We start from the raw sequence: 18,226 nt of genomic DNA, 5'->3' as shown, positions 1-18,226 counted from the left end.
ATTATATTAATTTTCACGAATACTTTTCAATCTCAAAAGAATTTAATAAAAATTTAATTCTATCAAATTCGTCACTAATTAATTACTTCGGCTTCAGCGGAATTAATAATGTATAAAATTACTTTTACTACGAAAAAATTTTTGCATGAAAATATGGGAATTGAAATATTTAATTAACGAACAAAAATAACTTATACAGTGGTTGAAATATACGTTCATTATTCACTAACTGTTACTACTCGCCTTAATAAGAAACGTACTATAAGCTTATCTTAATAAAATAATGATTTGTGGTTTTGTTTGGGTCATGTTTATTTATTATTTGATCGTGCAAAATACTTTATGAATAATTTGGTTTTCATTATAAACAACAGTAGTGACTTAGGTTTACGACACTCAAACCTACCTCAAGTGCGTTCTAACCAGGCCCTAAAGGTGTTTTTTATGTGACCCATAGACATCTTGATTAGCATGTCTTAGTAAGATATAGAGTACAGACATCATCAATGGCTATACATCATCAATGGCTATACAGCCCCTTGTAGGCCTTAACCTCCTCAAGTATATTTCCTCAACGGCATCTATTTCGTGCTTATTGCGTACAACTTTCAACATCTATTGTATTTGTATACTGTTTCGAGGTCCTTGACAACTCCCTAGTTCCCGGAGTTCACGAATCCCGTGTCCCGAGTTTTACACGATAAAAATGTATTGGATTTTGAGAAACGGGATTTATAATTCGCGCCTTAGGCTACAAGCACAAATACAAACTCGTTTAAAGGTTTACTTAGATTATCTGAAGCGTACATCAGGTATGTCTTTTTATAGAACAGGCTGAAAATGCGAATAGAATTTTAAAATAATACGCTAGTAAAAAGTTTTGGTGATGTTTGAACGAAAAAATCTATTATATTAAAATATTAAAGTAATGTTACAAATTTCGTTTCATTTTTTTTAGTTACAGTAGCCGAGAGCTCCAGTATATGTATTGATTTATACATACAATATTAGGTTTAATTTAAATTACATATATAAATGTACGGGTTTTTTTTTAATAAGAGAAGGAAAATGGTCAGGAGACTCATCTGATGTTAAGTGATCTAGTGAGTGAACTACACCAAGGAAACATGCCGCATGCATGACCAATCGTCGACGATTCGAATCGCTATTCATTGATACGGTCAAGTGGAAGGAGCTGGTACTGGGCAGCACCTGCCCAGAGGTATTGCATGTGGGGCCGTTTGGTCTTTATTGTTTTATAAAAAGAAACAAGCTAACAAATCCGTTACCAAACCCACATTGTATATTATTTATGTATCAGTTTATAAAAACTGAATTCATTATGACGCAAATAAGTTGCGCGGGCAATCACCAATCCACCATCAACAAATAGGGAACGATAATGACGGGTCGATCATGCATCGACCATCAATCATCTTTCGAAATCTAATCAATGTCTTAATTTTTTTTTTGTTGAAATGTGAAATTCTTTGAGAAATAATTTACGACAACTCTGTATATACTGTATGCTAAACTGTATAGTTATTCATAATAGAAAAACTTAATTTAGGAACTTCTGCAGCCGCGCGTATTAATTATTAAAAGGCCGGCAATGCACTCGCGAGTCCTCTGGTATTGAGAGTGTCCATGGGCGGCGATATCACTTACTATCAGGTGAGTCTCCTACCCGTTTGCCCCTGTTCTAAAAAAGAAGCGCCGGTAACTCATAATAACTACAGCAAACTCGACTTCAATGCTGGCTTTTTGTTCCGCGCGATATTTAAAATACTTCATGATTTCATTATTGGAAAAACACAGTACCTGTTCATCAACAATGTGTAACGTAAACGTGTAAAATAATGCATTTCTTATATCTTGAATACTGTAATAATTTTTTTAGTCTTTAGGGAAATTTCATAACCGCTGAAAAACATTTATTTTTGTATCAAATGCCAAATAACGATGAAACTATATATTTATTTAACTCAAAGCCTCACGGTTCATTGTACAAATTAATTATAAGAAAACACTTTTTAAACGGCGTGCGTGTAAAGCACGCGAAACGTCGAAATAAAAATTTAAAATTATGTAAATAATTATACGTTTTTAATAATTATACATAGCTTCAATCCGTTTAAAAAGTGTTTTCTTAATGTGTAAAAGCTATTTTAACAAAAGACCAAATTTATTTTATTATAATATGTGTAGTCAGCTTGTAAAGCCTATTAACATTATGTTAATTAGACATTTCGAAGCATACGTCTGTCAGCTTCAAAACTTTACTTCAAAGCGCTTTGCGACAATTTTAAACTCTTTTTACAGCTTGACATCATTTAATTAATATCTGTTAAAATAACTGAAAAAAAAGGATTTCATATTAACCCGGGTGGATAAGGTAGTTTTTTATATAATTCTAAGCATCTCTGAGCGAGGAATATGTATACTTGGAACATTTCCTAATTTCGAATATTATAGCTTCCTGTGTAATAAACAACGACGCAAATTTATTCGTGAAAATATTTTGGTGGCGGCGAAATACAAAGCGTTATAAATATCGACATTGGCTCGACCTTGTGCATAATTAAACCTACATTATAATTGAATGAGACAATGTTTCATAAAAAGTGCAACAATAGAATTATTAAAGGACACTCAATCATGACCACGTGACCGGCGCCAATCATGACCAAATGGCTTGTTTAAGTTTCCTTTAGAATATTTTACTTCCATAGCATATAACATTCAGTCAAGTAAGTCAGGAAACTTAGAGAGTAGTTAGAAACTTACAACGTGACTTGGAGTCTCAACTGACTATCATATTTCCCTAACACCAGGTTGAACCACCACTGACACAGATGTGTCATGCCTCATTGGAGTCGTCATATATTTTATTTATCTCTCAATCGTCACATGTTACACGAAGGCCAATCAGATACTTATGAAAATATATTTTACGTGGGTAAAAATAACAAGAGAACATAAGGAGATTCAGCGTTAACCGGATCCATACAACTTCCTCACAATCGAGTAGGCTGCAATATCTCACCATACATACTTATGTAGGAATATAGAAAATAATAATAATAACATATAATTAAGACCGCAAGGTTTCAGAAACGATAACCAACATAATCGGTGCAAAGCATTTAATATTCGTAGAAAAAGATAGCAATCACATATTCCTATATTTTACAAACAGCATAAAATAAAAAGTATTACATACATTTACAAAACTATATCCTTTTAATAATTTGTGAATCATCTATTCATAAGAAATACTCAGTGTACGATAAGATTAACACGAGTTGTAAACAGTTGAACAAAACATTTATTCGAATCCGTTAATAATTTATTCGTTGGACCTTAATAGTTAATTATGCTTAAGATTTTTGTAAAATATTTGTTTTAAATATATTTTGTAATCTTTACATACTATACAGTCCCCCACAGGCGCATCTGTATGAACGCGATAAGGGGAAGAACTACCAACCATTTCAGAATTATATGTTTACATAAAATATAAATTGATGAATTAACGATTATTATACAACGAACCTGGGAAGATGAAATAAAGGGGAAAGATTGGAAAATACTACTATTTTCCGAGAAGATGAACAAACGGAAGAATTTTGAAGAGGCATTCACTTCGTCGGAGTTCGTGTAATAATACTTAATATAGTAACATAAACTGAATGTAATCTTTATTATAGTACTCGAATACAGGCTATTTTAATTTTTAAGTTATAGAAAATGTCACAAGAAATAATACGAAATTCACCGAATCTAGTATCTAAGACGGACATAAACAACGAACAAAGATGGTCACGTAGACCGAGCTGCAGAGGCATAACTTATTAAGAATTCGCACCGTAGAACAAAACAATAGGAAATAAAAAGAAGTCACGTCTATTCTGTTCTATTCTCAGGAATTTTGGGTTAAATAACCGTCACGTATGTATCAATGATGCTTTGAACAGTTATCAGAACTACGCACTCGTGATAGGTGACGTCAGAGAATCACTCCTTGAAAGGCTGTCATTATTACTCTACAACAAAGATAATTCAACGAAATTTCTGTAAATTTCTTAGTATTTATTAAAATTAAAGGTACATTAACAATCTGTGTCGATTCTAACTTTCGAATAAAACTAAAACCAAATTTTGTTTAGTTTTCAAGTAGCGGTAGTAGTTTCAAGGAGCAGTGTTGGCCTAGTGGGCTTTAGCGTGCGACTCATCCTTGAGGTGGTAGGTTCGATCCCCGTCTGTGCGCCAATGGACTTTCTTTCTATGTGGGCATTTAACATGAGCTCGAACAGTGAAGGAAAACACCGTGAGGAAACCGACTTGCCTTAGACCCATAAAGTCGACGGCGTGTGTCAGGCACAGAAGGCTGATCACCTACTTGCATATTCGATTAAAAAATGATTATGAAATAGATACAGAAACCTGAGACCCAGACCTAAAAAGGTTGTAGCGACATCGATTTTTTTTTTCAAGTAGCGTAATATTTGACTTATAATTTTAGTCGTGGTAAATACATTTTTATATTAGTATCAATTTATATTTTTATTTCAATTTGACAATCCTATTATTGATTTTCAGTGCACCCATACTACATCAGCTTTATATACATTAAACCAAAAACAAAATAAATTTCACAATCAAATACAATATAAAATCCCTGACAAAAACGTGCAATTAAAATCGATTTTCCAAACTTTACATTAAAAACAAAATAATCAACCTTATCAAGCTATGTATACATACATTTACAAAAACTCAATTTTTCAATTGAGCCTTAAAGTGTTCGGTCATATATATTTATCTGCAAATACAAAACTATATTCCATTGGGAACCACATTGCACCCAATAAACCTGTTCCGCAGGCCCACAGGGATCGGTTTCATATTTTACCGGGGAATAGGAGCTAATAGAGAATATATAATAAAAAATATAAATAGGCAGACAGATAACAATGTTAGGCGGTGGGTTACTACTAGGGACTAGGATGTTCAATTTGGAAGTCGTTTCATCCAAAGAACATTGTTGTTTTTGGAAGCCCATTCTACATTATCGACACTTCGCAAAAGGAAGAGAAGCGAAAGACTGAAGCCATAGAGGTGGCGATGAGTATGTCAAAAGTGCATTTTTATTAATTATTATCCGAGAACACAGATGCAAGGAATCCTCTATTAAAAAAAAGGTAGAAATTTATATGGGAACTAATCGGAAGATTTACTAATTTACTGGCTCACTAAGAAATATTACATACACAAAAGATACATGTACTTGAATAACGCATTAGACATGACATATAAAGAGACATGACAAATTCGGCTGCAGCATGGTATGCTTGAAGACAGTGACTATCGGGTAAAATGATGCCGTGCCGAGCCGTACCCGTGTAAAACTTATAATAAAATATACTATAAAGTGGAAAGAATATTTGATTACGTACGTAGTTGTAAAGATAGAACTATCTAGTGACAGGTTAGAGGTGAAAGGCGATAAGATAAAGTTACGAGCCGTATCTACCAGTATACGAGGTTTCGTTACCGTTGCAAAGTTGCTAAATATTTGTTTTGTTCAATATTTGTATGATCACTACGTGTATGTCATGTTTGCCTATAAGTGCTTGTCACATTAAAAATTGTATTTTGTGGTTCTTTTACCCAATATATCAGTGTGCCGAGCGTTGCCAAGCTTTTTTGAATAAAAAAAGCACTACACTTCGATAAAGGTTTATTTATTTAAAGCCAGCTTTTGAGCTTTCGCTTTGCGGCCAAGTTTGAACTAATAATATGTATTATACAATTACGTGATTTTTACAAATTTACCAGAAAACTTTTTGCTATATATTAAACACACACACCCAACAAATAGGTCGCTCTTTTGAGAAGAGTCGAGAAAACTATTATGCTATAAGAGTAAGCAGGGAATGAATGGGAGCTTGTTGACGCTGGACAGTGCGAGTCGAATACACAGCAGAAAGGTGTTAATTGTAAAAAACTTACTCTCATAATCTCTCCCAGCAAGTATTCTCTTTCGTTTGCGTAATTGATTAAAGCTTAATCCTTACGAAATTCTTGTAAACAAAACTCAATCATTCGAAGTCTAAAAGAATTGTATAAATATTAATAAAATCAATATCCAATCACTTGAATAATAAACACCTAATACTACCACATGATATTATTGATAATATAATTAATTAATTTCGATTTGCATAAGTGAGTACATAACACAGAGTATTTTTAACTTTAAGAAAAGAGGATTTTATCAATGTTGGGTTTTTTAACGAGTTCCGATATATATGTGACTAGGTTACAAGATATTCATATGCGATGATGATTCTGTAGCCATATGATGAAGACCACATTAGTGTGTAGCCCTTAGCAGGTCTATTAAATACAGTAAAGTTACAACTGAAAGCTAAATAAAATTTAAATTTAAATAAATATAGCTTCAATGTGGAGTCTACATCTATGACTATGTGTAATCACGCTAAATAGATTGACTCCAATTATATAGTTTTTATGTCATTTAAAAATAAATATCTCTCTTATAAATATCGTGGTCAGTAAGGAAACTTCTGTTTTCACCTGTTTTTGTCCAGCGCCTCTCTTATACAACAGTGTGATCTTTTGCTTTCTACTTGTCATGTGGTCATATAAAAATCAATACGGCATATATTTAATTTATCGCCTTACATAACGAAATAAAGTAACCCCGGCCGTTGTATGAACACGATAAAATCATAAACAACCAAACTGATTTTACCCATAGATGTAATCCTGAGGGAGTGGAAATATGATTCATAACATTTTTTTGTTAATTTACTAAAAAATATAGTTCTTTTGTCTCCGAAAACTAGCGTAAATCAAATCTTATCTTCAAATGCGTCATCGCAGTATTTACACTCGTGTTCGTAGTAATTTGTGTTTTGTTTTCAAAACTACAATTCAATGCTCGGAAATCGGAGTTTGTAAATTTTCCTACTGTTACGAGAAACATTTAGCAATTACTTACAAATATTAATGTTAAGTATTACATTAATTACCTAAGTGCACGTGCATTCAGACCGCCTTCGTGACAAAGCTGTAAGTTGTGTAACCCGATTTAGGTACCACCGAAATTATTTTTTATTAGGAGGCATAAAACCCTACATGGGATATTTAAAATATCTAAACAAAAATGTCTGTCCTGCATGGCCTATGGGCTAATGCAGGGTGCTACCATCTTCAAGAGAACTTAAGACTTAGAAACTAGTCAAACATATTTTTAAAAGTATCTTTTACGCATTTTACCAATTAAAACCCATGAATGTTATACATATATTATTTTGTTTCTCATCTACAAAATAATTCCCCAGTTTATTCAAATTTAGCCTTATAAAGGGTCTCTTGAGGGTTTTAAACAACAACATAAATTGTATAATTATCTTCCATTATATCATTACTTTTCACTTAAAATACGTATTAGAATTGCTTTCAAAATACGAATAACATCTCGGTTCATTTATTTAACATCTCATTTCGAGAACATAACATTCCCTTTGGGCATGACTAACAATATAACGAAAACATATATTTACTTAATAAGTATATTGTTAAAATAAATTGTAGCCAAACAAAGAAGCTATGTACTGCCTCAGTGGTTCGAATCGCTTGTTTAAATATATTTTTCGTAATATGTTTATTTCATTTATTTATTACATTATGCTTACAGATTATGTCCGTCGTAACAAGAGGGCCCAGGCAAACGACGGATGAAGGAATTAATTAAGTCATGAACCTTTTACGAAATTACCTACGCGATATCCATACATTTTTATTTGTAGTTGCTTTATATGAAGAAAACATATCTTTCATATATATTTCTCCAAACATTGTACGGACCGTGTATGACCGTCCCTCTGTATGCATCACCTATTAAACTACGTCAAAGAACTTTTATAAAATCTAAAACTCTATAAGTTTATAACGTTTGCGTTTCAAAGATTTCCTCGAAACGAGTTAGAAAGCAGTTCAGCTTTGAAAACTTAAAGCTGGCAGTGATGCCTAACTACGTAACGCTTATTACTTTGACGTTCGTATATTTATACACTATATTTATAAAGGCTAGTTAGTGGCTTAAGAGTGCGACCAGAAATCCCTTATGACGTCGGTTCCAACTCCAGCAGTTCACCAATGGACTGTTCTGTCGGTGAGAGTAATTAACAATCACTCCACGTACGGTGGAGGAAAACCGGCGTGCCTTAGACGTAAAAAAAACCAACAGCACAGGAACAGACAGATCAGGAAACAGATACAGAAATCTGAGGGTAAGACCGAAGTTCGTAAGGGCCACTGGGTTTTCTATAACAAAATATATTTAAACATCGCCAATTAAGCAAATAAAACATTTCCGTAAAATCTCCAAAACATTACTGGAGAATTAACGACGGTACGTGCCTCGGAAACGCACAGATAGCCATAATTATACAACATTTAGCCTATTTTATATTCCTCAAGCCAACCTAGGATCAAGTGACCCATAACTTTAATCCCGCTAGCGTACATTCGATTTACATTTTTCCTCGAAACACCTTTCTAAAACGTCTTCTAACGATGCCACTTACGATTCACGTAATGCAACATCTATAGAAGCCGGTTTACAAAATATATGGACGTTACAAGAATCGGAATAGCTCGGAGAAGCTGAATCTAAATTCATCGCGAGTCGACAATTTACGGAAACGACGCACTGCGCATTAAGTTGGAGAACTCTTGAACAAGCTGAGATATCGTACTTGGAAAAGATAAATCCTCTGACATTGACAGAAGATATAGGTCTTGGATCAAAGTTTCTAAGTAGAAAGTTATTCTTGCACGTGTATGCTGCATTTATAAGCTGTAGTCAACTGAAAGGGGTTAAGTTCTTTTAGAACCAGGAACAAACAAGCTGGAGCACCTTACAGCTTGCAAGTGTGTTTACAAGTTTATGATGAAAACAATAGAATATGTAAGCGGTTCTTTTTGCATTTATACTCAAGCCATGCTAGCTATTGGACAAACTCCAATGGGAATACTGACACTCATAAAACTAGTGACAGTATTACTGCCCTTTGAAATTTCACCCTTGTGATCGTATCCAACGTCTAACAAATATTGACGGGAAGCCATTAAGATTAACTTTTAATAAACGTGCTATAAAGTGATTAATGATACGCTTTCGGTAAATACTTTACGTAACATATGGTAGGGTCACGGAGGTAAAAACCGATGCGTGCTGACAATACGATCGAATGGAAGTTTAAAATAATACATCTTCATCATCAGCTCGTCATTTTGCCTTCCGAAATAACAACATATAGAATTTGAAGACTTTCAAAAGCGAGGAATATTTCTCAATAATTGTTTCATTTTATTAAAACTGATCATGGTATCTAATAAGTATATAAGATACAGGCGTCATTAAATAAAAGGAAAACATATTTTAAAAACAAAATCTGATGAATATACTCAGTTTTTATATGTATAAGAACCACGCGACGTAGATCTATGGCCGAGAAGCAAAGCAGCAGGGGAGTATCCCGCTGGGCGGAGGTGACGTATTACAGTCAGTAAATAAGCATTATATAGGGACAATTCAATAATTTTAGATTTCTAAACTGGACTATAACTTGTCACCTTATATGGGCCTTACAAGGTTCATGCTATGAATGATAAAGAATGTGATATTAAAATTCAGATCTTATACCGTCGGATCGTCAGAAAATGTGTTTAATGTATTTAATTTTTCTAAATCAAGCTCTATAATTTATGAACAGATGTTATTAAATACTATCTTCATAGGAATTTTATTGTACTTTTTTCTTCCACTAAGGCTCCGCTCTTTCGCGCAGTTTTAATCATGTTGCATTGTGACCTAAATATTTTGCTGCCACTTAATTTAACAGAAAGCATTTATAAGTTAAGCGTGAACTAACGCTTATTTTTCATAAAATGAGCTTTTTAAAGTTCCGTAAAAATTGTACAAACAACATGTGTTCAGCTTTCGGAGACCTCACCACACGAACAAGTAAACAACACAAACGCATAAAGGTTACATCAATGCACTGCACTGATGCGCTATGCATTGAAAAAATAAAATTTGGTATCGTAACAAAAGTCAGGATTACTTAATATGGTGGTAAGTATTCTTCAATTCTCTAATTTACCGCGTAAATTTTCTTATTTTTTTTTTTCATAAGAACCTTCACACAAAAACAAACACAACAAAAAAAGAATTGGCGAAATCGGTTCACGCGTGATGCCGTGACCAAGGGATATAGGGATTAATTTTATATCTATAGATTACAGAAAATTTATGAACATCGCAGCACCAAATAAGCACAACCACTTTCTAACGCGCGGCACGGTTCAAGATTTTACAAAAGGGAACAAACAAAAAAAATTCAATACATTTAACTAAGTAATAACTAATCCGGCTTCGTGTGATTGTGTAAAATTAAGGGTATATACGTAAACGTGTGTATGTGGGGTATCCTCATGATGCAGGTGATTATGGACTATGGATATTCTTAGTACTCCTTTTAACCATATTCCGCGATGGCTTAAACAAGTCATGGCTTAAATATTGGTCGTTGTATGGCCGGGCTACGCGATACAAAATTGAGTTTTTGCACAGTTAGTGTTGATGTGAGGAACATTATATGGTGTACTTTAATAAATAAATAAACATAATTTTTCGTATGAATAATTACATCGAACACATAAAACTGCATATGTTCATAGTGATATAGAATACGGAGCCACAAAAAAAGTTACTTTTTAAACCTTCACTGGCGGGAATTTATATTTATATTTAAAGGACTTAACTAGTAATACATTAGATATATAGGTCGTTAACCAGTATAATAACATAATTCAATTTAACCTACAGAAGACTATCAAATGCAAGTAGGGGCGTTGCCCTCATCCATTGCGCGTAAGATTGTATTTGTACGTATTGTAGATTGAGTATGATCGTTGGAACTTCAAAAAAATGTCATCAAAAATCTTCATGCTATGTCTTCATGTATATTCTAAAAAATAAATATACTAATAAGACTTTATCCTAGCACTTACCGAGTTTTAACAGGTGTAACGAAGTCCATCGGTGGAGGAGGCGGCGGAGGCGGAATCGAAACTGGCATCGGAGGAGCCGGTGGTGCATCAGGTACATCTGGCACTTTACCCACTACATCTTCCACCACTTCCGGGACATCTGGCTTAACATCCGGCAATACTGAGACATCGGGGAGTTCTGGTAATGGCACTGTGGGTGCTACTGGTGATGTCACAGCGGATGGCGCGATGGTACCATCATCGCTGAATGAATATTGGACATCGCCAGCCACTCCTGGTAGATGAGGTAGGTCGAGTGGCATGTCCAGTTCTGGTACCTGTAGAAATGTGTATACTTTACGCTACGATGTAAAAGGCCCATTTCTCAGATTTAGAGTTCTACATGTCTTTCACTATTTATACATTGGCCTCATTATTGATACCAGAAGTAATGATATTCGTAAAATATTCCTAAAAAGTATGTCTAATATCTCGTTCTCGTAATCTATAATAGTATTTTTTGAAACCGAACATGACAAATTTAGATAATATCTTTGTATACATTGTATTATTTAATAAACACTAGACTATTATATGTAGTTGCGTAATTAGAAAATTGTACAGTGAACTCCCCAGAGCCTGTACGACACACATATGTTGACATTTAATTACGACTATTTGGTTATGGCAACTCTAAAGATTGAGATTATGATAAAAATGTATCTTTATCAATAACATATGACGAATTTTGTCATTATAACAAGCTTCGGTCTACTTTAGTCAGATATGAATATAAATGTTATTCAAAATATTATTCGGGCCGAATTGAATACATACAATCATTCGGAATACGAATCATTGATTAGTAGACGACTATGATATATCCCATATTATATATTGATGGAATAAAAGGGATAGCGGGGAAGAATTGGAAAATGGTGGCGATGACTATATACTAGATACTCGAGAACAGCATACTTGCAATATATCAATAACTAATTATTGCTAAGATAACGATAGCTTCGTAGATATAATTTACAGATTGTATCATCTCGTTGTATAAAAGAAAAAAAAAGTACGTAACGTTTAGTCAGATATACATATAGTCTTACTTGTTAACCAATAGAGCGTTATGTGTCATACTCATTTCGGTATTTCTCCTGCGATCACTATCGTAACATAAGGAAAAAATTCATATAAGGTAAATCAGGGAAACAAACATTATTTCCAATGGTCAATCAGTAATTTATCAAATTTAGTTTGATGAATTATTTGATAACGATTTTCAAGTTTGTCTAATTTTGAAACAGGTTTTTTTTCACCATCTTAATTACTAAGTGAAAACTTAGCAGTAATATTGTGTATGTCTGCTATTTACGTAATATAATTAGTTTTGGTACAAAGACTCGCGAAAACTCGGTGGTGTTTAATTATAAAAAAATGTTACTTACCATTCCCATACCCGGTGCGTACATATACTCGTCAATTTCTCTCGCCAGTACATTGCCTTTCATGATGGATGGGGGTGCTTCATCCAAAACAGTCTTTTTCACATCAGTGACTGCTCTCGGAACATAGGCCTCTTGTTTACTGGGCAGACCGATGTATGGACTTTCATCTGTGTTGAAAATCAATAATTCATCCACAGAAGATACATTCTCAATCACCGTTTTCAATTGGTTTTCCTGTTTATGTCTGGTGCTTTTTGGTTCCGCCACTTTTACGTGGAAGAAATGAAGCTTTTCCTATAAAGAGACGTACATTAGTCGAGATATGCAATGAATAAGACACCACAGTTTAGAGCCACGCCATACCTGTATGCCTTTTTCATTAGACGGTCTCTTCGATTTGCCGCTAAGCGTTACCCTTTTAGGTTCATAATGGTATGTGTTTTTGTCGAAAATGGATTGATAATGTTCATGTACAATCGATGCAGGATATTTAGCACTAGAGAACACTTTTATAGCCTTTTGCATTCCAGCAAGTTTATCCACTTTTGTTTTAGACGTAACAATTCTGGTTTGAAGTTCCATTGTTTTGTTCATATTCTTATTAATTTTTGTAGATATTCGTGTAAACACGTCATCGACTATTCCGTTAAGATTATCTAAAGCATCGGCAATCTGAAGAATTGTTTCTTCAACGCTCAGATCGTTTGGTATCAAATTAATTTTGTAGGTACCCTCCATATTTACTTATTTAAGATTAGACACAAATCTTCTGAAACAATACAAAAACTTTCACAAACGTTACAATTTTGTGAAATTGACTACACGGGTTTGTAAATTTGAGACATTATGCCTTACCTATAGTGTTTTATTTAATGACCTAAAATAAATTAATAAGGCACGAGTATTATCACTATAAAAAATATCTTTGTCGTGTTAAATTATAATGTCCACTTTTTAAGCTACATATATGTACATACTACAAATCACTACATACGTTTATCAGTACTGTGTCACATGTTGACGTAAATTAATTTTTTGAGATATTTCTTGTAGGCGAGTCGGTGAGCAATGAGTGTAGGTTATCATTGGCGGGATCTGTACTCCACGAAAACCGACAGTATGCATCGGGGGACATAGTTGGATCTAATATGGCAGAATCCTCAGGGAGTTGTCCAGCGGACATCATATTGTTAAGATGTTTGTTTATGACAACGTCACCCGGAGTTATATAACCACTCGATACGGGCGGCTTTAATGGCACTGTGTTACGTACTGACTTAAGACTAGGCAATGAATCCAATGACTGCAATTGAATATAACTACTATCTGTGCTGGGCTTGACTGAAGGTGGCAAGGTAGGCAAAGTTGGCAAGCTTTCTGGCGCCAAGTCTTTAGGGTTCCCTGACATCATCTTTGGAGAAATCATTAGAGATTTGCCTTGGACTTCTTCAGGCATTACGTATCCAGATGTTATTACAGGATTTGGACGTGATGTGAACAACGGTGGGGGCAAACCAGCCATGACATAGCTTGATGTTGTTGCTTGTGGGTATGTAGCTAATTGAGAGTTATTTAGTGGGGCAGGCGCTGATTGTACGTAACCACTTGTAGCACTAACAACTGGTTGAACATAACCACTATTCGGGTTTTTCTTGAAAGTCTTATCACTAAAATAGGGTGAACTTTCTCTAGAACTTTCTGAGTCAACTTCAGATGAATCTTCTTGCACTATAGTATTTTCGTCACCCTTATCAGTATCTGCTTCAATATGTAAAGATGAATCAGAACCATCATCTGATGTAGATACTTGTCTGTCAACAGGGCCTATAGAAGAATCTGAGAGTGCAGTACTGTCTGTATGATCACTAGCAGCACAAATGTCATCTTTTTCTTTTACATCTGTGGTTGATACAGTGCTACTTTTGGTATTTGGTAATAGTAACATTTCATCTGATGAGGATTTTTCATCTTTTGTAGATGGATTCCATTCAGGATAGGGAAACTTACTTCTGTCTTTTTCTGGTTCGCCTAAGCCATAAGGTAAAACTGGTTTTATATCCTCCATTTTTCTATACTTTTTGTAAAGTTTAATAGAGCCATATCCAAAACCAATTAGTGCAAAAACAACCATGAAAATTATAATCATTGTAAAACCATCTCTGCTTCTACATGCTACTGTAGTTGGTTCACTCCATGGCCCAGGATATTCATCACTAACTGAACTTATGCTTGGTCTTAAAATAGCATCTCCTTTTACACCATGATATAAATCATTATCAAAATTCACTGCCCTAACTTGATAAGTTTCAGTAGAAATTCCTCCTTCACAATGTGTAAATGTGTATGATAGATTAGTGGTATTTATGATTTCAGGTAAGCTATCATCTTTAATAATTTTTATTTGATAACGATCTACTGTGCCTCCAGGCATTTCAGGTGGTTCCCATCTAAGTTTATCAGGATTATCTATAATAGTTGTTGGCGCTTTCAATCTACTAGGAGCACCAATCGCAGTCCTCACAAATAAAGATAGACTATGTTTAGAACATACAGCAATTGGAATATTACATGCCTGTACAGTTAAGGAATAATTGCTAAAAGCTTGTAGACCTGTTAAAGTCACAGTCCTTCTTGATTTATCTGTTTCTGATACTTTATCAATATAGATCTCTTTATTGAAATTGTTAACTACATATTTTCCAATATTACCATTCCTTTGATAGGGTGGATCCCAAGCTATCACCAATGAATTATTTGTAACATCAGAAATTGCTAAATTCACAGGACTTGTAGGTGTATCTTCAGATGTAGTTACCGATGCTGAAGCATTTTCAACAGTTTTTTGTCCAAAAATTGTATTTATTGCAATAGAAAATTGATATGTTCTAAATGGTAATAATCCCTCTATTATTTTGTTAGTCTGTTTAGGATTGGAAATATAAACATGTTTAGTTTCGAAAGATTTATCACAATTTGGACCTGTCCGCAAAGTTGGACAGTAGCTAATGTTATATCCAGTTATGATGCCATCTTGTAAAACACATTCCATCTCCCATTTGAGGTTAACAAATGTCTTACCAGGGATATCATGTTGCAAGTGCATATTAAAACGATACATAACAAATCCTTCTTTTGAAATATCACATTTAGCCCACACTATTCCACTTGTAGTAGTCCCATTGTTAGCTGATATTGCAAATTGATATCTGTGTTCTCTTGGAAGATCTATAACATAACGGCTTTTTGTGGGATCAAGTACAGTATAATTCATTTGGCCAATGCATATATGTGTACTGTTATGTTGACACCAAAACAGAGTATAGTTATCAATTTCATTACTTCCACCCCAAGCTAATTCATATGTTCCATTTTCATAAGCTAGTTTTGTAAATGATGTCAAACCTAAAGACTCTATATTCTTTTCAGATGGTATGTATAAGTAGCTACTGTTTACTGATGAGCCTATTTGGTTAAAAGACCAAATTGTAACATCCATTGAACTTACAGAAGCATTAAGCATCACATAACTTAAACTTTTGTTTTTGTCAGGAAACAAAATCTGTGTTTTATTATCCTGTGACACTAATACTTTATATGTAAAATTTGCTCCAGCTTGTTCATATTCTTCTAATTGCTTCCAGTAAATATATATCATTCTATAATTTCCAACAAAAACAGATCTATCAAATGCACCTGCACAAGTATCTGGAGGCCTTTGAGGTGGTTCACTATCTGTGTAGAATAATAAAAAGCTATTTTCAGACCAAAATTCTTTTAAATCTGGTGCTTTTTTTGATTTAATAGAAATCCTTACTTCATACTTCATATGGGCATATGGCAATGTTAAATTGAACTTATAAGTTTTATTCTTAAGAGGCAAGGATGATGCATTTACTTCATGGAAAAAGGTAGTATTGTCTATTTTTTCTATTTGATATTCTATTTTATGAACTACTCCACAGTCTAAGAAATCAACAATAGTATTTGGAACATTCCACTTTAAAAGGACACTATGAGTGCCAATCTTAACTGATTTTAAATTTGATGGGGGATAAGGTCTTACTATAGAATAATGGTCTATGCTGTAGTTTTGACTGTTGCACCCAAAATAGTTACAAGTTTCCATAACAAAAAAAAATACTTTTTCTTGCTCCCTATATCTGGGGAAACTATGTGAGTTCCATATACAATATCTGGTCTTTGAATTTTCTACCGTTTGCACAGTACAAGGTGTTACAAAGTTTCCATTAGATTCAAATGTCAAATTATATCTTAAAGCACTTTCAGTGTCAGCTTTTATCCATGAACAATTTAAAATTTCCAGATTGTTTGAAATACATTTAAAATCTGTAACATTTGGAGGAAGTGAGTCCACTAATACTCTATTGATACAATTTTTTCCAGATTTAGTATTTTTACAATAGTAAGTATTTACTTGTTTTTCAGGTTTCTCTATATATAGCCTTATAGTTGTACTATTAAGTATTTCCGAATCAAGCTGCTTGCCATACAGTGAAAATTCAATATCTCTAGAAGAATAGTTTTTCTCAGCAACACAAAATATTTCCAAGGGTTGGCCATATAATACATTTATTGTGCCTGGTGGAAATGTGCCAACAAAATGACATGACGAATATATGCTGGGAAGCCCTAATATAAGAAAACACAAGGTCCATATCCGTAACTGCGATCCTCTCGTCGGTCTAAAACAACACTTTAATATCTTACGAAATTCTGTACACTCTGCCATGACTGATACGTGCTAAATGTTTTCCATTTGCCACATTACGAACTAGAACACTAGTCCTTGTTACAACAAAGTTACGAGAAACGATAAACACATTCCTTTTTTATCTTGCAAGCTCAATGGCGCACTGCACTTGAAATGTTGACGCGAGACTGACTGACTGGCAAAGTGACGAGACACGGCCGTGGAGCCAAATATTTATCTCCTGTCACAGGTCATTTCGCTAAGTAACGTGTACACATCATCAAACAACGCGAACAACTCTCGGGTTTTAATAAACTAAGGAAACTGAAAATTTCGTGGCTAGCCTGCTAAGTACTTACTTATTTTAAATCAAAAGAAAACTGAAAAACTTTAAATCGTTTCTTAGCTTCCTGTAAAAGTCAACTTCACTTGTTGTCAAATGTCAACTGTCAATAATTATAAAGATCTTAGAGGAAGTTTATAGTAGATCGAAAGTTCGCTTAGCCGCTTGAGATAGATATATTTGAATAAAACCATTTATGTCAACTTATCAGCTTATCATTTTATTCGATTTCGAAGGTTGGCGATCATCATGGCTTCTTTAATTTTGGATGTTGTGCTTCTAAACAAATACTTTGAACAAACTGTTGTCTAATGTTTTTGGTCTTCTACTACCTACCACTTTGCTTTGAATTATTACTTGAATGAGCTCGTTTTTTTATTGTTACGTAAGATATTTCCGAAATTCTCACGGTTCCTATGTTTTCTTCTGCATTCTGTCCAGCACGGTTGCAATTCGTAAGCGGTATGTCCAAGAATTTCTAAGCATTAAGATTTATCAATCACTAGCTATTAAGATCGTGTCATCAGTGTATCTTAAGTTTGCCGTTAATGGCTATACCATGTGGACAATTATCTGGCTTCTGCGGCGTACAAGTTAAATAGCGAAGGTGATAAAATGCAATCCGGACAC

General features: G+C 34.0%; 2 protein-coding genes across 3 annotated transcripts in view; both read right to left on the bottom strand.

Moving 5' to 3' along the window:
• Nucleotides 1-13,280, bottom strand: part of LOC123711953 (WASH complex subunit 1) — a 40,980-nt gene extending 27,700 nt beyond the window's left edge. For both annotated transcript variants that reach the window (XM_045664828.1, XM_045664829.1), the window contains exons 1-3: nt 12,906-13,280; nt 12,543-12,836; nt 11,113-11,429 (exon numbers count right to left, since the gene is read on the bottom strand). In XM_045664828.1, coding sequence (XP_045520784.1) covers nt 11,113-11,429; nt 12,543-12,836; nt 12,906-13,280 — 986 coding nt within the window. The remainder of the gene's footprint in view (nt 1-11,112; nt 11,430-12,542; nt 12,837-12,905) is intronic.
• LOC123711952 (cytokine receptor) lies at nt 13,169-17,606 on the bottom strand. Its single transcript, XM_045664827.1, has 2 exons — nt 13,537-17,606; nt 13,169-13,311 (listed from the first exon to the last, which is right to left on the bottom strand). Exon 1 carries the CDS (start codon nt 17,290-17,292, stop codon nt 13,570-13,572), a length of 3,723 nt encoding a protein of 1,240 aa, XP_045520783.1. The 5' UTR covers nt 17,293-17,606; the 3' UTR covers nt 13,169-13,311; nt 13,537-13,569.
• Between the last annotated feature and the right edge of the window lie 620 nt (nt 17,607-18,226).

The sequence above is a fragment of the Pieris brassicae genome, chromosome 7 (assembly GCF_905147105.1).
Source record: "Pieris brassicae chromosome 7, ilPieBrab1.1, whole genome shotgun sequence".
In the NCBI taxonomy this organism is placed as follows: Eukaryota; Metazoa; Arthropoda; class Insecta; order Lepidoptera; family Pieridae; genus Pieris; species Pieris brassicae.
Note: the sequence above shows the minus strand (reverse complement) of the source record. Positions and strands in the feature narration are given on the sequence as shown.